Source organism: Oncorhynchus nerka, linkage group LG18 (genome assembly GCF_034236695.1).
Source record: "Oncorhynchus nerka isolate Pitt River linkage group LG18, Oner_Uvic_2.0, whole genome shotgun sequence".
NCBI classification, from domain to species: Eukaryota; Metazoa; Chordata; class Actinopteri; order Salmoniformes; family Salmonidae; genus Oncorhynchus; species Oncorhynchus nerka.
The window spans coordinates 13,930,583-13,958,188 of record NC_088413.1 but is presented as its reverse complement, the minus strand read 5'-3'; the positions used below and the strand labels follow the sequence as shown (position 1 = coordinate 13,958,188).

Here is a 27,606-nt window from a genome sequence, read left to right as displayed (position 1 = left end):
GTTCCTGGGATAATCCTTTACACGGGGGTTCCTGGGATAATCCTTGACACAGGGGTTCCTGAGATAATCCTTTACATGAGGTTCCTGGGATAATCCTTTACACAGGGTTCCTGGGATAATCCTTAACACAGGGTTCCTGGGATCATCCTTTACACAGGGTTCCTGGGATCATCCTTTACACAGGGTTCCTGGGATCATCCTTTACACAGGGGTTCCTGGGATCATCCTTTACACAGGATTCCTGGGATCATCCTTTACACGGGGTTCCTGGGATCATCCTTTACACAGGATTCCTGGGATCATCCTTTACACGGGGTTCCTGGGATCATCCTTTACACGGGGTTCCTGGGATAATCCTTTACACGGGGTTCCTGGGATAATCCTTTACACGGGGTTCCTGGGATAATCCTTTACACAGGGTTCCTGGGATAATTAATCTGTCATTGTATTGTAGGTTTTTAAAGTAGCTGGTTACTTCTGTCTTCAGTTGAATTCTCTGTGAAAAGCGCCACACCAGCGTTTACTCGTTGATTTGATTGATTGCTTGACCAGCTGATTGATTGATTATCCCACCAATAAAAACTCACTGATCTCCCTCCCTCTCTCTCTCTTTAGGAACAAGGTGTGGTGGGAATGTCACGGCAGCCCGGTGCCGTCCCTCCCCCTCACCCTTCCGGGGGTGTGGCCTCGGGCACGGGGCCCAATCAGGGCGCAGGGGCGCCTCCCGGTTACCTGGGCAACCAGCAGCAGGCAGCCATTATGAAACAGATGATGGTGATGGAGCAGGAGAAGAGAGTTCAGCTCCACATGATGGAACAACAGAAACAACAGCTACTGAGAGAACAGAGACAGCAGCAACAACAGCTACTACTGGCTGAACAGGTGAGAGGAGGGAGGGGACAGAACAGAGACAGCAGCAACAACAGCTACTACTGGCTGAACAGGTGAGAGGAGGGAGGGGACAGAACAGAGAGGAGGGAGGGGACAGAACAGAGACAGCAGCAACAACAGCTATTACTGGCTGAACAGGTGAGAAGAGGGAGGAGACAGAACAGAGAGGAGGGAGGGAGGGAAGGGAAGGGACGGAACAGAGAGGAGGGAGGAAGGACAGAACAGAGAGGAGGGAGGGAGGGGAAGGGACAGAACAGAGAGGAGGGAGGAGGGACAGAACAGAGAGGAGGGAGGGAGGGGGGGACAGAACAGAGAGGAGGGAGGGAGGGGAAGGGACAGAACAGAGAGGAGGGAGGGAGGGAGGGGAAGGGACAGAACAGAGAGGAGGGAGGGAGGAGGGGAAGGGACAGAACAGAGGAGGAGGGAGGGAAGGGACAGAACAGAGAGGGAGGGAGGGAGGGACAACAGAGAGGAGGGAGGGAGGGAAGGGACAGAACAGAGGGAGGGAGGAGGGACAGAACAGAGAGGAGGGAGGGAGGGAGGGAAGGGACAGAACAGAGAGGGGGGAGGAGGGACAGAACAGAGAGGAGGGAGGGAGGGAGGGGGAGGGGAAGGGACAACAGAGAGGAGGGAAGGAGGGAGGGAGTGAGGGGAAGGGACAGAACAGAGGAGGAGGGAGGGAGGGAGAACAGGAGGGAAGGGACAGAACAGAGAGGAGGGAGGTGGGAGGGAGGGAGGGAGGGAGGGAGGGAGGGGAAGGGACAGAACAGAGAGGAGGGAGGGAGGGACAGGGAGGGAGGGGACAACAGAGAGGAGGGAGGGAGGGAGGGAGGGAGGGAGGGAGGGAGGGAGGGGAAGGGACAGAACAGAGAGGAGGGAGGTGGGAGAGGGAAGGGACAACAGAGAGGAGGGAGGGAGGGAGGGAGGGAGGAGGGGAAGGGACAGAACAGAGAGGAGGGAGGGAGGGAAGGGACAGAACAGAGAGGAGGGAGGTGGGACAGAACAGAGAGGAGGGAGGGAGGGAAGGGACAGAACAGAGAGGAGGGAGGTGGGACAGAACAGAGAGGAGGGGGAGGTGGGACAGAACAGAGAGGAGGGAGGGAGGGGAAGGGACAGAACAGAGAGGAGGGAGGTGGGACAGAACAGAGAGGATGGAGGTGGGACAGAACAGAGAGGAGGGAGGTGGGACAGAACAGAGAGGAGGGAGGTGGGACAGAACAGAGAGGAGGGAGGAGGGAGGAGGGACAGAACAGAGAGGAGGGACAGAACAGAGAGGAGGGAGGAGGGACAGAACAGAGAGGAGGAGCAGGTGGATGTGGGGACATGATTACAACCTCTCTCCCCCGTTTGTCAGTGTTGCAAATTAAACACCAAAGTGTCTCCTCTTCATCTGTCATTTACAGACACCGTCACACACACACACACCGTCACACACACACACCGTCACAGACACACCGTCACAGACACACCGTCACACACACACACACACACCGTCACAGACACACACACACACCGTCACAGACACACAGTCACACACACACACCATCACACACACACACCATCACAGACACACAGTCACACACACACCATCACAGACACACAGTCACACACACACTGTCACAGACACACAGTCACACACACACTGTCACAGACACACAGTCACACACACACCATCACAGACACACAGTCACACACACACTGTCACAGACACACAGTCACACACACACCGTCACAGACACACAGTCACACACAAACCGTCACAGACACACAGTCACACACACACCGTCACAGACACACAGTCACACACACACACCATCACACACACACACCATCACAGACACACAGTCACACACACACTGTCACAGACACACAGTCACACACACACTGTCACAGACACACAGTCACACACAAACCATCACAGACACACAGTCACACACACACTGTCACAGACACACAGTCACACACACACCGTCACAGACACACTGTCACAGACACACAGTCACAGACACACAGTCACACACACACTGTCACAGACACACCGTCACACACACACAGTCACACACACACAGTCACACACACACTGTCACAGACACACCGTCACACACACACTGTCACACACACACAGTCACACACACACTGTCACAGACACACAGTCACAGACACACAGTCACAGACACACTGTCACAGACACACAGTCACACACACACTGTCACAGACACACTGTCACAGACACACTGTCACAGACACACAGTCACAGACACACAGTCACACACACACTGTCACAGACACACAGTCACACACACACAGTCACACACACACTGTCACAGACACACAGTCACACACACACACTGTCACAGACACTCACACACACACTGTCACACACACACTGTCACACACACACTGTCACACACACACTGTCACAGACACACAGTCACAGACACACAGTCACACACACACTGTCACAGACACACAGTCACACACACACAGTCACACACACACTGTCACAGACACACAGTCACACACACACACTGTCACAGACACTCACACACACACTGTCACACACACACTGTCACACACACACTGTCACACACACACTGTCACAGACACACAGTCACAGACACACAGTCACACACACACAGTCACACACACACTGTCACAGACACACAGTCACACACACACAGTCACAGACACACTGTCACAGACACACCGTCACAGACACACCGTCACAGACACACCGCCACAGACACACTGTCACAGACACACAGTCACACACACACTGTCACAGACTCACTGTCACAGACACACTGTCACAGACACACAGTCACAGACACACAGTCACACACACACTGTCACAGACACACAGTCACACACACACAGTCACACACACACAGTCACACACACACTGTCACAGACACACAGTCACACACACACAGTCACACACACACTGTCACAGACACACAGTCACACACACACACTGTCACAGACACTCACACACACACTGTCACACACACACTGTCACACACACACTGTCACAGACACACAGTCACAGACACACAGTCACAGACACACAGTCACACACACACTGTCACAGACACACAGTCACACACACACTGTCACAGACACACAGTCACACACACACTGTCACACACACACCGTCACACACACACCGTCACACACACACAGTCACACACACACAGTCACACACACACCGTCACACACACACAGTCACACACACACCGTCACAGACACACCGTCACAGACACACTGTCACAGACACACAGTCACACACACACTGTCACACACACACTGTCACACACACACTGTCACACACACACTGTCACACACACACTGTCACACACACACTGTCACACACACACACTGTCACAGACACACAGTCACACACACACTGTCACAGACACACCGTCACAGACACACCGTCACAGACACACTGTCACAGACACACCGTCACACACACACTGTCACACACACACTGTCACACACACTGTCACACACACACTGTCACACACACACTGTCACACACACACTGTCACAGACACACAGTCACACACACACAGTCACACACACACAGTCACACACACACACTGTCACAGACACACAGTCACACACACACACAGTCACACACACACACTGTCACACACACACTGTCACACACACACACTGTCACACACACACACTGTCACAGACACACAGTCACACACACACTGTCACACACACACACTGTCACAGACACACAGTCACACACACACTGTCACAGACACACCGTCACAGACACACCGTCACAGACACACTGTCACACACACACACAGTCACACACACACTGTCACACACACACAGTCACACACACACTGTCACAGTCACACACCGTCACAGACACACACACACACACAGTCACACACACACAGTCACAGACACACATTTACACATCACAGACACACAGTCACACACACACTGTCACAGACACACTGTCACACACACACTGTCACACACACATGTCACACACACACAGTCACACACACATGTCACACACACTGTCACAGTGTCACAGACACACACACACACACTGTCACAGACACACACTGTCACAGACACACTGTCACACACACACACTGTCACACACACACTGTCACACACACACTGTCACACACACAGTGTCACACACAGTCACACACACACACACACACACACTGTCACAGTGTCACAGACACACGTGTCACAGACGTGTGTGTGTCACACACGTGTGTCACACACACACTGTCACAGACACACAGTCACACACACAGTCACAGATTTTGTCACAGACACACTGTCACAGACACACAGTCACACACACACTGTCACAGACACACAGTCACACACACACTGTCACAGACACACTGTCACAGACACACTGTCACAGACACACAGTCACAGACACACAGTCACACACACACTGTCACAGACACACAGTCACACACACACAGTCACACACACACTGTCACAGACACACAGTCACACACACACACTGTCACAGACACGTCACACACACACTGTCACACACACACACACACACACACAGACACACACACACACAGTCACACACACACTGTCACAGACACATTGTCACAGACACACAGTCAACACACTGTCACACACACACTGTCACAGACACACTGTCACAGACACTCTCTGTCACAGACACACAGTCACACACACACTGTCACAGACACACAGTCACACACACACTGTCACAGACACACAGTACACACACACAGTCACAGACACACAGTCACACACACACTGTCACACACTACAGTCACACAGACACACAGTCACACACTGACAGTAACACTCACACACACACACTGTCACACACAGTCACACACATACACACACACATCACTACACACTGTCACAGACACACAGTCACTGATTACACACACACTGTCACAGACACACAGTCACATACACATTACAGACACACAGTCACACATACACACACTGTCACAGACACACTAACACTCACACACACATGTCACATACACACAGTACTGACACACTCACACACTATAGACACACACACTGTTTACACACACAGTCACAGACACATCACATACACATTACTACACACAGTCACAGACACACCGTCACAGACACATTGTCACACACACACTGTCACATACACTGATTATTAACACTGTCACACACACTGTCACAGATACATGTCACACACACACACTGTTATTAACACTCACAGACACACAGTCACACACACACACTGTCACACACACACTGTCACAGATATACTGTCACACACACATTCACTAACACTGTCACAGACTATCACACACACACACACACTGATTATTACACACTGTAGACTACACATCACATACACACTGTCACATTATTAACACACAGACACACTGTCACAGATACAGTATACTGATTATTCAACACATAGACTATAGATCACACATACACACTGTCACACACACACAGACACACACAGTCACACACACACACTGATTACAACACACAGTCACTACAGACACTGTCACACACACTGATTCACACTACACACTGTCACAGACACATGTCAGACATATATACTGACACACAGTCACACACACACACAGTCACACACACACACACACTAGATTACTAACACAGTCACACACACACACAGACACTAGTCACATATATACACTGTCACAGACACACTGATTACTGTCACAGACACACACTACACACACTGTCACACACATAGACTGTCATATACACACACTGATTACTAACACTACAGACTATAGATATATATATATATACTGATTATTAACACTACACACTATAGATATACACACTGACAGTACTACACACATCAGATCATACACACAGTCACACAACACTATCAGATATATATACTGATTACTAACACTACAGATAGTACATACACACATTACTAACACTATCAGATATATATACACTGATTACTAACACTATAGACTATAGATATATGTCCTACTGATTGTGTGTGTGTGTGTGTGTGTGTGTGTGTGTGTGTGTGTGTGTCACACACACACCACTGTCACTAACACTATAGACTATAGATATATATACTGATTATTAACACTATAGACTATAGATATATATACTGATTATTAACACTACAGACTATAGATATATATACTGATTACTAACACTACACACACACACATACACACATACACTGATTACTACACACTATAGATATATACACTGATTACTAACACTATAGATATATATACAGTGACAGTCTCACTGATATTAACACTATAGACTATAGATACATACTGATTACTAACAGATATAGACTATAGATATATATACTGATTATTAACACTATAGACTATAGATATATATACTGATTATTAACACTACAGACTATAGATATATATACTGATTACTAACACTATAGACTATAGATATATATACTGATTATTAACACTATAGACTATAGATATATATACTGATTACTAACACTACAGACTATAGATATATATACTGATTATTAACCACTATAGACTATAGATATATATACTGATTATTAACACTATAGACTATAGATATATATACTGATTACTAACACTATAGATATATATATACTGATTACTAACACTACAGACTATAGATATATATACTGATTATTAACACTACAGACTATAGATATATATACTGATTATTACCACTATAGACTATAGATATATATACTGATTATTAACACTATAGACTATAGATATATATATATATACTGATTACTAACACTACAGACTATAGATATATATACTGTTTACTAACACTATAGACTATAGATATATATACTGATTACTAACACTATAGACTATAGATATATATACTGATTATTAACACTATAGATATATATACTGATTACTAACACTACAGACTATAGATATATATACTGATTACTAACACTACAGACTATAGATATATATATACTGATTACTAACACTACAGACTATAGATATATATACTGATTACTAACACTACAGACTATATATATATATACTGATTACTAACACTATAGACTATAGATATATATACTGATTACTAACACTATAGATATATATACTGATTACTAACACTACAGACTATAGATATATATACTGATTACTAACACTATAGATATATATACTGATTACTAACACTATAGACTATAGATATATATACTGATTATTAACACTATAGACTATAGATATATATACTGATTATTAACACTATAGACTATAGATATATATACTGATTACTAACACTATAGATATATATACTGATTACTAACACTATAGACTATAGATATATATACTGATTATTAACACTATAGACTATAGATATATATACTGATGATTAACACTATAGACTATAGATATATATACTGATTATTAACACTATAGACTATAGATATATATACTGATTACTAACACTACAGACTATAGATATATATACTGATTACTAACACTACAGACTATAGATATATATACTGATTACTAACACTATAGACTATAGATATATATACTGATTACTAACACTATAGATATATATACTGATTACTAACACTATAGACTATAGATATATATATATATACTGATTACTAACACTACAGACTATAGATATATATATATATACTGATTACTAACACTACAGACTATAGATATATATATATATACTGATTATTAACACTACAGACTATAGATATATATACTGATTACTAACACTATAGATATATATACTGATTACTAACACTATAGATATATATACTGATTACTAACACTATAGATATATATACTGATTATTAACACTACAGACTATAGATATATATACTGATTACTAACACTATAGACTATAGATATATATACTGATTACTAACACTATAGACTATAGATATATATACTGATTATTAACACTACAGACTATAGATATATATACTGATTACTAACACTATAGACTATAGATATATATACTGATTATTAACACTATAGACTATAGATATATATACTGATTACTAACACTACAGACTATAGATATATATACTGATTATTAACCACTATAGACTATAGATATATATACTGATTATTAACACTATAGACTATAGATATATATACTGATTACTAACACTATAGATATATATATACTGATTATTAACACTATAGACTATAGATATATATATATATACTGATTACTAACACTACAGACTATAGATATATATACTGATTATTAACACTACAGACTATAGATATATATACTGATTATTAACACTATAGACTATAGATATATATACTGATTATTAACACTATAGACTATAGATATATATATATATACTGATTACTAACACTACAGACTATAGATATATATACTGTTTACTAACACTATAGACTATAGATATATATACTGATTACTAACACTATAGACTATAGATATATATACTGATTATTAACACTATAGATATATATACTGATTACTAACACTACAGACTATAGATATATATACTGATTACTAACACTACAGACTATAGATATATATACTGATTACTAACACTACAGACTATAGATATATATACTGATTATTAACACTATAGATATATATACTGATTACTAACACTATAGATAGATATATATACTGATTACTAACACTATAGACTATAGATATATATACTGATTACTAACACTATAGATATATATACTGATTACTAACACTACAGACTATAGATATATATACTGATTACTAACACTACAGACTATAGATATATATACTGATTACTAACACTACAGACTATAGATATATATACTGATTATTAACACTACAGACTATAGATATATATACTGATTACTAACACTATAGATATATATACTGATTATTAACACTATAGATATATATACTGATTACTAACACTATAGATATATATACTGATTACTAACACTACAGACTATAGATATATATACTGATTACTAACACTATAGATATATATACTGATTACTAACACTATAGATATATATACTGATTACTAACACTATAGACTATAGATATATATACTGATTACTAACACTATAGATATATATACTGATTACTAACTGATTACTATAGACTATATATATACTGATTACTAACACTATAGATATATATATACTGATTATTACTAAGACTATAGATATATATACTGATTACTAACACTATAGACTATAGATATATATACTGATTACTAACACTATAGATATATATACTGATTATTAACACTATAGACTATAGATATATATACTGATTACTAACACTACAGACTATAGATATATATACTGATTATTAACACTACAGACTATAGATATATATACTGATTACTAACACTATAGATATATATACTGATTACTAACACTATAGATATATATACTGATTACTAACACTATAGATAGATATATATACTGATTATTAACACTATAGACTATAGATATATATACTGATTACTAACACTACAGACTATAGATATATATACTGATTACTAACACTACAGACTATAGATATATATACTGATTACTAACACTATAGACTATAGATATATATACTGATTACTAACACTATAGACTATAGATATATATACTGATTACTAACACTATAGACTATAGATATATATACTGATTACTAACACTATAGACTATAGATATATATACTGATTACTAACACTATAGATATATATACTGATTACTAACACTATAGACTATAGATATATATACTGATTACTAACACTATAGATATATATACTGATTACTAACACTATAGACTATAGATATATATACTGATTACTAACACTATATATATATATACTGATTACTAACACTATAGACTATAGATATATATACTGATTACTAACACTATAGACTATAGATATATATACTGATTACTAACACTATATATATACTGATTACTAACTGATTACTAACACTAGACTATAGATATATATACTGATTATTAACACTATAGACTATAGATATATGATTACTATTACTAAGACTATAGATATATATACTGATTACTAACACTACAGACTATAGATATATATACTGATTACTAACACTACAGACTATAGATATATATACTGATTATTAACACTATAGACTATAGATATATATACTGATTATTAACACTATAGACTATAGATATATATACTGATTACTAACACTACAGACTATAGATATATATACTGATTACTAACACTATAGACTATAGATATATATACTGATTACTAACACTATAGACTATAGATATATATACTGATTACTAACACTATAGATATATATACTGATTACTAACACTATAGACTATAGATATATATATATATATACTGATTACTAACACTACAGACTATAGATATATATATATATACTGATTACTAACACTACAGACTATAGATATATATATATATATACTGATTATTAACACTATAGATATATATACTGATTATTAACACTATAGACTATAGATATATATACTGATTACTAACACTATAGATATATGTACTGATTATTAACACTATAGACTATAGATATATATACTGATTACTAACACTATAGACTATAGATATATATACTGATTACTAACACTACAGACTATAGATATATATACTGATTACTAACACTATAGATATATATACTGATTACTAACACTATAGACTATATATATATATACTGATTATTAACACTATAGACTATAGATATATATACTGATTACTAACACTATAGATATATATACTGATTACTAACACTATAGATATATATACTGATTACTAACACTATAGATATATATACTGATTACTAACACTACAGACTATAGATATATATACTGATTACTAACACTATAGATATATATACTGATTATTAACACTACAGACTATAGATATATATACTGATTACTAACACTATAGACTATAGATATATATACTGATTACTAACACTATAGACTATAGATATATATACTGATTATTAACACTACAGACTATAGATATATATACTGATTACTAACACTATAGACTATAGATATATATACTGATTATTAACACTATAGACTATAGATATATATACTGATTACTAACACTACAGACTATAGATATATATACTGATTACTAACACTATAGACTATAGATATATATACTGATTATTAACACTATAGACTATAGATATATATACTGATTACTAACACTATAGATATATATATACTGATTATTAACACTATAGACTATAGATATATATACTGATTACTAACACTACAGACTATAGATATATATACTGATTATTAACACTACAGACTATAGATATATATACTGATTATTAACACTATAGACTATAGATATATATACTGATTATTAACACTATAGACTATAGATATATATACTGATTACTAACACTACAGACTATAGATATATATACTGATTACTAAACTACAGACTATAGATATATATACTACTAAGACTATAGATATATATACTGATTATTAACACTACAGACTATAGATATATATACTGATTACTAACACTATAGATATATATACTGATTATTAACACTATAGATATATATACTGATTACTAACACTATAGATATATATACTGATTACTAACACTACAGACTATAGATATATATACTGATTACTAACACTATAGATATATATACTGATTACTAACACTATAGATATATATACTGATTACTAACACTATAGATATATATACTGTTTACTAACACTATAGATATATATACTGATTACTAACACTATAGATATATATACTGATTACTAACACTATAGACTATAGATATATATACTGATTACTAACACTATAGATATATATATACTGATTACTAACACTATAGATATATATACTGATTACTAACACTATAGACTATAGATATATATACTGATTACTAACACTATAGATATATATACTGATTATTAACACTATAGACTATATATATATATACTGATTACTAACACTACAGACTATAGATATATATACTGATTATTAACACTACAGACTATAGATATATATACTGATTACTAACACTATAGATATATATACTGATTACTAACACTATAGATATATATACTGATTATTAACACTATAGACTATATATATATATACTGATTACTAACACTACAGACTATAGATATATATACTGATTACTAACACTACAGACTAGATATATATATACTGATTACTAACACTATAGACTATAGATATATATACTGATTACTAACACTATAGATATATATACTGATTACTAACACTATAGACTATAGATATATATACTGATTACTAACACTATAGATATATATACTGATTACTAACACTACAGACTATAGATATATATACTGATTACTAACACTATAGACTATAGATATATATACTGATTACTAACACTATAGACTATAGATATATATACTGATTACTAACACTATAGACTATAGATATATATACTGATTACTAACACTATAGATATATATACTGATTACTAACACTATAGACTATAGATATATATATACTGATTACTAACACTATAGATATATATACTGATTACTAACACTATAGACTATAGATATATATATACTGATTACTAACACTATAGACTATAGATATATATACTGATTACTAACACTATAGACTATAGATATATATACTGATTACTAACACTATAGATATATATACTGATTACTAACACTATAGATATATATACTGATTATTAACACTATAGACTATAGATATATATACTGATTACTAACACTATAGATATATATACTGATTACTAACACTATAGACTATAGATATATATACTGATTACTAACACTATAGATATATATACTGATTACTAACACTACAGACTATAGATATATATACTGATTACTAACACTACAGACTATATATATATATACTGATTATTAACACTATAGACTATAGATATATATACTGATTATTAACACTATAGACTATATATATACTGATTATTACTATAGACTATAGATTACTAACACTACAGACTATAGATATATATACTGATTACTAACACTACAGACTATAGATATATATACTGATTACTAACACTATAGACTATAGATATATATACTGATTATTAACACTATAGACTATAGATATATACTGATTATTAACATACTATAGATATATATACTGATTACTAACACTATAGACTATAGATATATATACTGATTATTAACACTACAGACTATAGATATATATACTGATTACTAACACTACAGACTATAGATATATATACTGATTACTAACACTATAGACTATAGATATATATACTGATTACTAACACTATAGACTATAGATATATATACTGATTACTAACACTACAGACTATAGATATATATACTGATTACTAACACTATAGACTATAGATATATATACTGATTACTAACACTATAGACTATAGATATATATACTGATTACTAACACTATAGATATATATACTGATTACTAACACTATAGACTATAGATATATATATACTGATTACTAACACTATAGATATATATACTGATTACTAACACTATAGACTATAGATATATATATACTGATTACTAACACTATAGACTATAGATATATATACTGATTACTAACACTATAGACTATAGATATATATACTGATTACTAACACTATAGATATATATACTGATTACTAACACTATAGATATATATACTGATTATTAACACTATAGACTATAGATATATATACTGATTACTAACACTATAGATATATATACTGATTACTAACACTATAGACTATAGATATATATACTGATTACTAACACTATAGATATATATACTGATTACTAACACTACAGACTATAGATATATATACTGATTACTAACACTACAGACTATATATATATATATACTGATTATTAACACTACAGACTATAGATATATATACTGATTATTAACACTATAGACTATAGATATATATATATATATATATACTGATTACTAACACTACAGACTATAGATATATATACTGATTATTAACACTACAGACTATAGATATATATACTGATTACTAACACTATAGACTATAGATATATATACTGATTATTAACACTACAGACTATAGATATATATACTGATTACTAACACTATAGACTATAGATATATATACTGATTACTAACACTATAGACTATAGATATATATACTGATTATTAACCACAAAATGAACATTGTAAATTGACTGACATTATTCACACTCCAGACTATCTATATATATCAGGTTGGTACAGTTGGTTTGTCAACAATCAGAGATCAACATTTGATGTGAAAACTGTTCACATGAAAGTTCAGGCATATTGTCAGTCATATTGTACTGCTGTTTTATGGTCGTCCCCGGTGACTGTAGCCGGTACTTTTTGGCTGAATTGGCCTTTATTTGACCTTTCCAGTGGGACAGGGGGAAATGATGTCTTGGAACAGGAAGTGATCTGGTTGTCTGTTCTTCTTCTGTGGTTGTGTGTGTAGCTCCAGCAGCAGCAACAGCATCTCCCCAGACAGATGGTCCAGGGTCAGAGAAACCCCTACCCACAGGTCAACCAGTATCAAGGTAATATATTATATACCCCCCTACCCACAGGTCAACCAGTATCAAGGTAATATATTATATACCCCCTACCCACAGGTCAACCAGTATCAAGGTAATATATTATATACCCCCCTACCCACAGGTCAACCAGTATCAAGGTAATATATTATATACCCCCCTACCCACAGGTCAACCAGTATCAAGGTAATATATTATATATTATACCCCCCTACCCACAGGTCAACCAGTATCAAGGTAATATATTATATACCCCCCTACCCACAGGTCAACCAGTATCAAGGTAATATATTATATACCCCCTACCCACAGGTCAACCAGTATCAAGGTAATATATTATATAGCCCCCTACCCACAGGTCAACCAGTACCAGTATCAACAGGTAATATATATATATATTATAGGTAATATATTATATACCCCCCTACCCACAGGTCAACCAGTATCAAGGTAATATATTATATAACTACCCACAGGTCAACCAGTATCAAGGTAATATATTATATACCCCCTACCCACAGGTCAACCAGTATCAAGGTAATATATTATATACCCTGATTACTACCCACAGGTCAACCAGTATCAAGGTAATATATTATATACCCCCTACCCACAGGTCAACCAGTATCAAGGTAATATATTATATACCCCCTACCCACAGGTCAACCAGTATCAAGGTAATATATTATATACCCCCCCCTACCCACAGGTCAACCAGTATCAAGGTAATATATTATATACCCCCTACCCACAGGTCAACCAGTATCAAGGTAATATATTATATACCCCCTACCCACAGGTCAACCAGTATCAAGGTAATATATTATATACCCCCTACCCACAGGTCAACCAGTATCAAGGTAATATATTATATACCCCCTACCCACAGGTCAACCAGTATCAAGGTAATATATTATATACCCCCCTACCCACAGGTCAACCAGTATCAAGGTAATATATTATATACCCCCTACCCACAGGTCAACCAGTATCAAGGTAATATATTATATACCCCCCCTACCCACAGGTCAACCAGTATCAAGGTAATATATTATATACCAGTATCAAGGTAATATATTATATACCCCCCTACCCACAGGTCAACCAGTATCAAGGTAATATATTATATACCCCCTACCCACAGGTCAACCAGTATCAAGGTAATATATTATATACCCCCTACCCACAGGTCAACCAGTATCAAGGTAATATATTATATACCCCCTACCCACAGGTCAACCAGTATCAAGGTAATATATTATATACCCCCCTACCCACAGGTCAACCAGTATCAAGGTAATATATTATATACCCCCTACCCACAGGTCAACCAGTATCAAGGTAATATATTATATACCCCACAGGTCTACCAGTATCAGGTCAACAGGTCAGTATCAAGGTAATATATTATATACCCCCCCCTACCCACAGGTCAACCAGTATCAAGGTAATATATTATATACCCCCTACCCACAGGTCAACCAGTATCAAGGTAATATATTATATACCCCCCCTACCCACAGGTCAACCAGTATCAAGGTAATATATTATATACCCCCTACCCACAGGTCAACCAGTATCAAGGTAATATATTATATACCCCCTACCCACAGGTCAACCAGTATCAAGGTAATATATTATATACCCCCCTACCCACAGGTCAACCAGTATCAAGGTAATATATTATATACCCCCTACCCACAGGTCAACCAGTATCAAGGTAATATATTATATACCCCCCTACCCACAGGTCAACCAGTATCAAGGTAATATATTATATACCCCCCTACCCACAGGTCAACCAGTATCAAGGTAATATATTATATACCCCCTACCCACTCAACCAGTATCAAGGTAATATATTATATACCCCCTACCCACAGGTCAACCAGTATCAAGGTAATATATTATATACTGATTACTACCCACATAGATATATATACTGATTACTAACACTCAACCAGTATCAAGGTAATATATTATATACCCCCTACCCACAGGTCAACCAGTATCAAGGTAATATATTATATACCCCCCTACCCACAGGTCAACCAGTATCAAGGTAATATATTATATACCCCCTACCCACAGGTCAACCAGTATCAAGGTAATATATTATATACCCCTACCCACAGGTCAACCAGTATCAAGGTAATATATTATATACCCCCTACCCACAGGTCAACCAGTATCAAGGTAATATATTATATACCCCCTACCCACAGGTCAACCAGTATCAAGGTAATATATTATATACCCCCTACCCACAGGTCAACCAGTATCAAGGTAATATATTATATACCCCCCTACCCACAGGTCAACCAGTATCAAGGTAATATATTATATTACCCCCTATAGACTACCCACAGGTCAACCAGTATCAAGGTAATATATTATATACCCCCTACCCACAGGTCAACCAGTATCAAGGTAATATATATACTCCCCCCTACCCACAGGTCAACCAGTATATAATATATTATATACCCCCCTACCCACAGGTCAACCAGTATCAAGGTAATATATTATATACCCCCCCTACCCACAGGTCAACCAGTATCAAGGTAATATATTATATACCCCCTACCCACAGGTCAACCAGTATCAAGGTAATATATTATATACCCCCCCCCCTATTACAGGTCAACCAGTATCAAGGTAATATATTATATACTCCCCCCTACCCACAGGTCAACCAGTATCAAGGTAATATATTATATACCCCCCTACCCACAGGTCAACCAGTATCAAGGTAATATATTATATACCCCCTACCCACAGGTCAACCAGTATCAAGGTAATATATTATATACCCCCTACCACAGGTCAACCAGTATCAAGGTAATATATTATATACCCCTACCCACAGGTCAACCAAGGTAATATTATATACCCCCTCAAGGTACCATATATTATATACCCCCCTACCCACAGGTCAACCAGTATCAAGGTAATATATTATATACCCCCCTACCCACAGGTCAACCAGTATCAAGGTAATATATTATATACCCCCCCCTACCCACAGGTCAACCAGTATCAAGGTAATATATTATATACCCCCTACCCACAGGTCAACCAGTATCAAGGTAATATATTATATACCCCCTACCCACAGGTCAACCAGTATCAAGGTAATATATTATATACCCCCTACCCACAGGTCAACCAGTATCAAGGTAATATATTATATACCCCCCTACCCACAGGTCAACCAGTATCAAGGTAATATATTATATACCCCCCTACCCACAGGTCAACCAGTATCAAGGTAATATATTATATACCCCCCTACCCACAGGTCAACCAGTATCAAGGTAATATATTATATACCCCCTGGACCCACAGGTCAACCAGTATCAAGGTAATATATTATATACCCCCCTACCCACAGGTCAACCAGTATCAAGGTAATATATTATATACCCCTACCCACAGGTCAACCAGTATCAAGGTAATATATTATATACCCCCCTACCCACAGGTCAACCAGTATCAAGGTAATATATTATATACCCCCTACCCACAGGTCAACCAGTATCAAGGTAATATATTATATACCCCCTACCCACAGGTCAACCAGTATCAAGGTAATATATTATATACCCCCTACCCACAGGTCAACCAGTATCAAGGTAATATATTATATACCCCCCTACCCACAGGTCAACCAGTATCAAGGTAATATATTATATACCCCCCTACCCACAGGTCAACCAGTATCAAGGTAATATATTATATACCCCCCTACCCACAGGTCAACCAGTATCAAGGTAATATATTATATACCCCCTACCCACAGGTCAACCAGTATCAAGGTAATATATTATATATCCCCCTACCCACAGGTCAACCAGTATCAAGGTAATATATTATATACCCCCCTACCCACAGGTCAACCAGTATCAAGGTAATATATTATATACCCCCCTACCCACAGGTCAACCAGTATCAAGGTAATATATTATATACCCCCTACCCACAGGTCAACCAGTATCAAGGTAATATATTATATACCCCCTACCCACAGGTCAACCAGTATCAAGGTAATATATTATATACCCCCCTACCCACAGGTCAACCAGTATCAAGGTAATATATTATATACCCCCTACCCACAGGTCAACCAGTATCAAGGTAATATATTATATACCCCCCTACCCACAGGTCAACCAGTATCAAGGTAATATATTATATACCCCCTACCCACAGGTCAACCAGTATCAAGGTAATATATTATATACCCCCCCTACCCACAGGTCAACCAGTATCAAGGTAATATATTATATACCCCCTACCCACAGGTCAACCAGTATCAAGGTAATATATTATATACCCCCTACCCACAGGTCAACCAGTATCAAGGTAATATATTATATACCCCCTACCCACAGGTCAACCAGTATCAAGGTAATATATTATATACCCCCTACCCACAGGTCAACCAGTATCAAGGTAATAGGTATTATATACCCCCCTACCCACAGGTCAACCAGTATCAAGGTAATATATTATATACCCCCTACCCACAGGTCAACCAGTATCAAGGTAATATATTATATACCCCCCTACCCACAGGTCAACCAGTATCAAGGTAATATATTATATACCCCCCTACCCACTACCCAGTATCAAGGTAATATATTATATACCCCCCTACCCACAGGTCAACCAGTATCAAGGTAATATATTATATACCCCCCTACCCACAGGTCAACCAGTATCAAGGTAATATATTATATACCCCCCTACCCACAGGTCAACCAGTATCAGGTCATTACCAGTATCAAGGTAATATATTATATACCCCCTACCCACAGGTCAACCAGTATCAAGGGTGCAACACACACACCTAAACCCTGACATGCCCACATGCTCATAAACCTTGTCACACACACTGTTGAAGATGATCATCTCTGACCAATCAGATTCTCCTCTGCGTATTCGCTCTCTCCCCCTGTCTCTGTCTATCCCCCCCCGTCGTCGTCGTAGGCGTTTCTTATCGTTCCGCTACTCCTCTTTGGTAATTTCCTCCTGAAAAAATATTCTGTCTCTGCCTGTTACCTTGGCAACCAGAGAGAGAGAGAGAGAGAGAGAGAGAGAGAATCAAACTATGAATAAAAGGACAAATTGATCACAGAAACCTCAGTGACCACTCTGTTGGTCTTTAACACACCTCTCTCTCTCCTTCTGTCCTCTCTCTCCCCTCCTGTCCCCTCTCTCTCCCCTCCTGTCCCCTCTCTCTCCTCCCCTCCTGTCCTCTCTCTCTCCTCCCCTCCTGTCCTCTCTCTCTCCTCCCCTCCTGTCCTCTCTCTCTCCCCTCCTGTCCCCTCTCTCTCCTCCCCTCCTGTCCCCTCTCTCCTCCCCTCCTGTCCTCTCTCTCTCCCCTCCTGTCCCCTCTCTCTCCTCCCCTCCTGTCCTCTCTCTCCTCCCCTCCTGTCCTCTCTCTCTCCTCCCCTCCTGTCCCCTCTCTCTCCTCCCCTCCTGTCCTCTCTCGCTCCTCCCCCTGTCCCCTCTCTCTCCTCCCCTCCTGTCCCCTCTCTCTCCTCCCCTCCTGTCCTCTCTCCTCCCCTCCTGTCCTCTCTCGCTCCTCCCCCTGTCTCCTCCCCTCCTGTCCTCTCTCTCTTCCTGTCCTCTCTCTCTCCTCCTGTCCTCTCTCTCCCTTCCTGTCCTCTCTCTCTCCTCCTGTTCTCGCTCTCCCCTCTTGTCCTCTCTCCCCTCCTGTCCTCTCTCTCCCCTCCTGTCCTCTCTCTCCCCTCCTGTCCTCTCTCTCCCCTCCTGTCCTCTCTCTCCTCCTGTCCTCTTTCTCTCCTCCTGTCCTCTCTCTCCCCTTCTGTCCTCTCTCGCTCCTCCCCTCCTGTCCTCTCTCGCTCCTGTCCCCCTTCTCTCCTCCCCTCCTGTCCTCACCTCTCCTCCCCTCCTGTCCCCTCTCTCCTACCCTCCTGTCTTCTCTCTCCTACCCTCCTGTACTCTCTCTCCTCCCCTCCTGTACTCTCTCTCCTCCCCTCCTGTACTCTCTCTCCTCCCCTCCTGTCATCTCTCTCCTCCCCTCCTGTCCCCTCTCTCCTCCCCTCCTGTCCTCTCTCTCCTCCACTCCTGTCCTCTCTCTCCTCCTCTCCTCCCCTCTCTCTCCTCCCCTCCTGTCCCCTCTCTCTCCTCCCCTCCTGTCCCCTCTCTCTCCTGTCCTCCTGTCCCCTCTCTCTCCTGTCCTCTCTCTCTCCTGTCCTCTCTCTTCCCCACTCCTGTCCTCCTCTCTCCTCCTCCTCTCCCCTCATGTCCCCTCTCTCTCCTGTCCCTCTCTCTCCTCCTCTCCTCCCCTCCTGTCCCCTCTCTCTCTCCTGTCCTCTCTCTTCTCCACTCCTGTCCTCTCTCTCCTCCCCTCCTGTCCCCTCTCTCTCCTCCCCTCCTGTCCTCTCTCTCTCCTGTCCTCTCTCTCCTCCACTCCCTGTCCTCTCTCTCCTCCCCTCTCTCTCCTCCTCTCCTCCCCTCCTGTCCCCTCTCTCTCCTCCCCTCCTGTCCCCTCTCTCTCCTCCCCCTCCTGTCCCCTCTCTCTCCTCCACTCCTGTCCTCTCTCTCCTCCTCTCCTCCCCTCTCTCTCCTCCCCTCCTGTCCCCTCTCTCTCCTCCCCTCTCTCTCCTCCCCTCCTGTCCCCTCTCTCTCCTCCCCTCCTGTCCCCTCTCTCTCCTCCCCTCCTGTCCTCTCTCTCTCCTGTCCTCTCGCTCCTCCCCTCCTGTCCCCTCTCTCTCCTCCCCTCCTGTCCCCTCTCTCTCCTCCCCACCTGTCCTCTCTCTCGCCTCCCCTCCTGTCCTCTCTCTCTCCTCCCTCTAACCTCTCCTCTTTCCTTTCTGTCCCACCAGGATCACCCCAGGAGATGGCGGTGAGGAGCCAGGCCCTCCAGAACATCCGCGCCACCCGCCTCCTCCAACAACAACAACAACAACAACAACAGAACCAGCAGATGGTCCAGATGAACCAGGGCATCCCAGGGGGCTCGGTGGGTCCCCAACCCGACATGGGCCTCCCCTACGGCGTGCAGGGAGCCGGCCAGCAGTCCCTCTACAGCCTCAACCCCTCCATGAGCCAAATGATGCAGCACCAGAACCAAAGCGTCCAGGCCTCCATGGGTCTTCCACCAGGACACAACCCAGCGGCGCAGGTCCAGAGGCAGGCGGGAGGAGGGGTTGGAGGTGGAGGAGGATACGGAGGACCACAGGGGATGATGATGAACTCCATGTCCCAGCAGCCCCTCAAGGGGCCGCCCAAAGCCCAGGCCCAGAGGTTGCAGGGCATGCTGGGAATTGGAGGAGGACCGGGAGGAGGAGGACCACAGGGAGGGATGGGAGGGTGGCCACCCCAGCAGGGGCAGTCCCTCCAGGGGATGGGAGGGCCAGGAGGGGTAGGAGGACCAGGCAGGACTACAGGCGATATGGTGGGCTTTGGCTCGGCCCAGGGGGGCTACGGCTCCATGCAGCCTGGACCCGGACAACAGCCTCCACACCCACGCCTGGCCAAGCAACACTTCCCTGTGCACCCACAGGGCCACCCCCAGGCTATGGGTCAGGGCCAGCCTATGGACCCCAGGGCTATGAACCCTGCGGCCGGCATGGCCGGGCCCATGATTGCCCCTCACATGGCTGGACCAGGACAGCCAAGGACCAACCAGCCCAGACCCATGGTAATGCCGGGACAGGGGGTGATGGGCCAGGGCGTGCCCAACATGGGGGCCTTTGGACAGGGGCCGGCAATGGGGGTGGGCCCTGGAGGTGGTGGAGGGTATGTGGGACAAGGAGGGGTAGGGGTCGGAGGTCAGCCTCAGGGCTACCAGAGGACGTCTAGTCAGGACCTGTCATCTTATGGATACGTTGGCGGGCAGGTGGCGCCGTCGGGCGGAGGGTTCGGATTGGCCGACGGGACAGGGGCGGACTTGGACTCAAGTGACGGTTGGATGGAAGAGTTCTTCCCCAACCAATAGCAGAGCTGGAAATGTAGTGGAGAGTTTTTACTGGAGGGACTAACGACAAACTGCGTTGGGAAAACTTTATTGAGACGAGAGAACTGGACAGACAGACGGACAGTCGGCATATTTTGTTTTGTAAAGCATGAACGGACAGGAAGAGTTCTGTGTCGTGTATTTATGTGTGGGTGTGTGTGTGAGTGTGTGTGTGTGTACTGTCACGGTATTTAAAAGGCCTCTAATGGTAAACGCGGTCTGGTGGTTGTGAAATATCATTCAAGAAAGGGAAGTGATTTTGGTTTTGTCCTTTTGGGCCGTGATTTAAACCCAACCCTTTAGCAGTGTGTCAACTGGGCCGTTCATACAGGAGAGACAGGAGACTGACTACAAGACAGGAGACTGACTACAAGACAGGAGACTGACGACAAGACAGGAGACTGACTACAAGACAGGAGACTGACTACAAGACAGGAGAGACAGGAGACTGACTACAAGACAGGAGAGACAGGAGACTGACTACAAGACAGGAGAGACAGGAGACTGACTACAAGACAGGAGACTGACTACAAGACAGGAGACTGACTACAAGACAGGAGACTGACTACAAGACAGGAGAGACAGGAGAGACAGGAGACTGACTACAAGACAGGAGACTGACTACAAGACAGGAGAGACAGGAGAGACAGGAGACTGACTACAAGACAGGAGACTGACTACAAGACAGGAGAGACTGGACACTGACTACAAGACAGGAGAGACAGGAGACTGACTACAAGACAGGAGAGACAGGAGACTGACTACAAGACAGGAGAGACTGGACACTGACTACAAGACAGGAGAGACAGGAGACTGACTACAAGACAGGAGAGACAGGAGACTGACTACAAGACAGGAGAGACAGGAGACTGACTACAAGACAGGACACTGACTACAAGACAGGAGAGACAGGAGACTGACTACAAGACAGGAGAGACAGGAGACTGACTACAAGACAGGAGAGACTGGACACTGACTACAAGACAGGAGAGACTGGACACTGACTACAAGACAAGACAGGAGAGAGACAGGAGACTGACTACAAGACAGGAGAGACTGGACACTGACTACAAGACAGGAGAGACAGGAGACTGACTACAAGACAGGAGAGACAGGAGACTGACTACAAGACAGGAAGACAGGAGACTGACTACAAGGAGACTGACTACAAGACAGGAGAGACAGGAGACTGACTACAAGACAGGAGAGACAGGAGACTGACTACAAGACAGGAGACTGACTACAAGACAGGAGAGACAGGAGACTGACTACAAGACAGGAGACTGACTACAAGACAGGAGACTGACTACAAGACAGGAGAGACAGGACACTGACTACAAGACAGGACACTGACTACAAGACAGGAGACTGACTACAAGACAGGAGACTGACTACAAGACAGGAGAGACTGGACACTGACTACAAGACAGGAGAGACAGGAGACTGACTACAAGACAGGACACTGACTACAAGACAGGAGAGACAGGAGACTGACTACAAGACAGGAGAGACGGGACACTGACTACAAGACAGGAGAGACAGGAGACTGACTACAAGACAGGAGAGACAGGAGACTGACTACAAGACAGGAGAGACAGGAGACTGACTACAAGACAGGAGAGACAGGAGACTGACTACAAGACAGGAGACTGACTACAAGACAGGAGAGACAGGAGACTGACTACAAGACAGGAGAGACAGGAGACTGACTACAAGACAGGAGAGACAGGAGACTGACTACAAGACAGGAGAGACAGGAGACTGACTACAAGACAGGAGAGACAGGAGACTGACTACAAGACAGGAGACTGACTACAAGACAGGAGAGACAGGAGACTGACTACAAGACAGGAGAGACAGGAGACTGACTACAAGACAGGAGACTGACTACAAGACAGGAGAGACAGGAGACTGACTACAAGACAGGAGACTGACTACAAGACAGGAGACTGACTACAAGACAGGAGAGACAGGAGACTGACTACAAGACAGGAGACTGACTACAAGACAGGAGAGACAGGAGACTGACTACAAGACAGGAGAGACAGGAGACTGACTACAAGACAGGAGACTACAAGACAGGAGACTGACTACAAGACAGGAGAGACAGGAGACTGACTACAAGACAGGAGAGACAGGAGACTGACTACAAGACAGGAGACTGACTACAAGACAGGAGAGACAGGAGACTGACTACAAGACAGGAGAGACAGGAGACTGACTACAAGACAGGAGAGACAGGAGACTGACTACAAGACAGGAGAGACAGGAGACTGACTACAAGACAGGAGAGACAGGAGACTGACTGGACAATGACTACAAGACAGGAGACTGACTGACTACAAGACAAGACAGAGAGACTACAAGACAGGACACTGACTACAAGACAGGAGACTGACTACAAGACAGGAGACTGACTACAAGACAGGAGAGACTGGACTGACTACAAGACAGGAGAGACAGGAGACTGACTACAAGACAGGAGAGACAGGAGACTGACTACAAGACAGGGAGACTGACTACAAGACAGGAGAGACAGGAGACTGACTACAAGACAGGAGAGACAGGAGACTGACTACAAGACAGGAGAGACAGGAGACTGACTACAAGACAGGACACTGACTACAAGACAGGAGAGACAGGAGACTGACTACAAGACAGGAGAGACAGGAGACTGACTACAAGACAGGAGAGACAGGAGACTGACTACAAGACAGGAGAGACAGGAGACTGACTACAAGACAGAGACAGGAGAGACTACAAGACAGGAGACTGACTACAAGACAGGAGAGACAGGAGACTGACTACAAGACAGGAGAGACAGGAGACTGACTACAAGACAGGAGAGACAGGAGACTGACTACAAGACAGGAGAGACAGGAGACTGACTACAAGACAGGAGAGAGAGGAGACTGACTACAAGACAGGAGACTGACTACAAGACAGGAGAGACAGGAGACTGACTACAAGACAGGAGAGACAGGAGAGACAGGACAAGACAGGAGACTGACTACAAGACAGGAGAGACAGGAGACTGACTACAAGACAGGAGACTGACTACAAGACAGGAGACTGACTACAAGACAGGAGAGACAGGACACTGACTACAAGACAGGACACTGACTACAAGACAGGAGAGAGAGGAGACTGACTACAAGACAGGAGAGACAGGAGACTGACTACAAGACAGGAGAGACAGGAGACTGACTACAAGACAGGAGAGACAGGAGACTGACTACAAGACAGGAGAGACAGGACACTGACTACAAGACAGGAGACTGACTACAAGACAGGAGAGAGAGGAGACTGACTACAAGACAGGAGAGACAGGAGACTGACTACAAGACAGGAGAGACAGGAGACTGACTACAAGACAGGAGAGACAGGAGACTGACTACAAGACAGGAGAGACAGGAGAGACTGGACAATGACTACAAGACAGGAGACTGACTACAAGACAGGAGAGACAGGAGAGACAGGAGACTGACTACAAGACAGGAGACTGACTACAAGACAGGAGAGACTGGACACTGACTACAAGACAGGAGAGACAGGAGACTGACTACAAGACAGGAGAGACAGGAGACTGACTACAAGACAGGAGAGACTGGACACTGACTACAAGACAGGAGAGACAGGAGACTGACTACAAGACAGGAGAGACAGGAGACTGACTACAAGACAGGAGAGACAGGAGACTGACTACAAGACAGGACACTGACTACAAGACAGGAGAGACAGGAGACTGACTACAAGACAGGAGAGACAGGAGACTGACTACAAGACAGGAGAGACTGGACACTGACTACAAGACAGGAGAGACTGGACACTGACTACAAGACAGGAGAGACAGGAGACTGACTACAAGACAGGAGACTGACTACAAGACAGGAGAGACTGGACACTGACTACAAGACAGGAGAGACAGGAGACTGACTACAAGACAGGAGAGACAGGAGACTGACTACAAGACAGGAGAGAGAGGAGACTGACTACAAGACAGGAGACTGACTACAAGACAGGAGAGACAGGAGACTGACTACAAGACAGGAGAGACAGGAGACTGACTACAAGACAGGAGAGAGAGGAGACTGAC

At 41.4% G+C, this 27,606-nt stretch overlaps 1 protein-coding gene across 1 annotated transcript; it reads left to right on the top strand.

Annotated features, from left to right (window-relative positions):
• On the top strand, positions 1–24,518 carry LOC135561541 (mastermind-like protein 3). The gene is made up of 3 exons (XM_065003241.1): positions 1–882; positions 15,442–15,523; positions 22,378–24,518. The coding sequence occupies exons 1-3, from the start codon at positions 634–636 to the stop codon at positions 23,490–23,492; spliced, it is 1,446 nt and encodes a 481-aa protein (XP_064859313.1). The 5' UTR covers positions 1–633; the 3' UTR covers positions 23,493–24,518.
• The last annotated feature ends 3,088 nt before the right edge of the window (positions 24,519–27,606 follow it).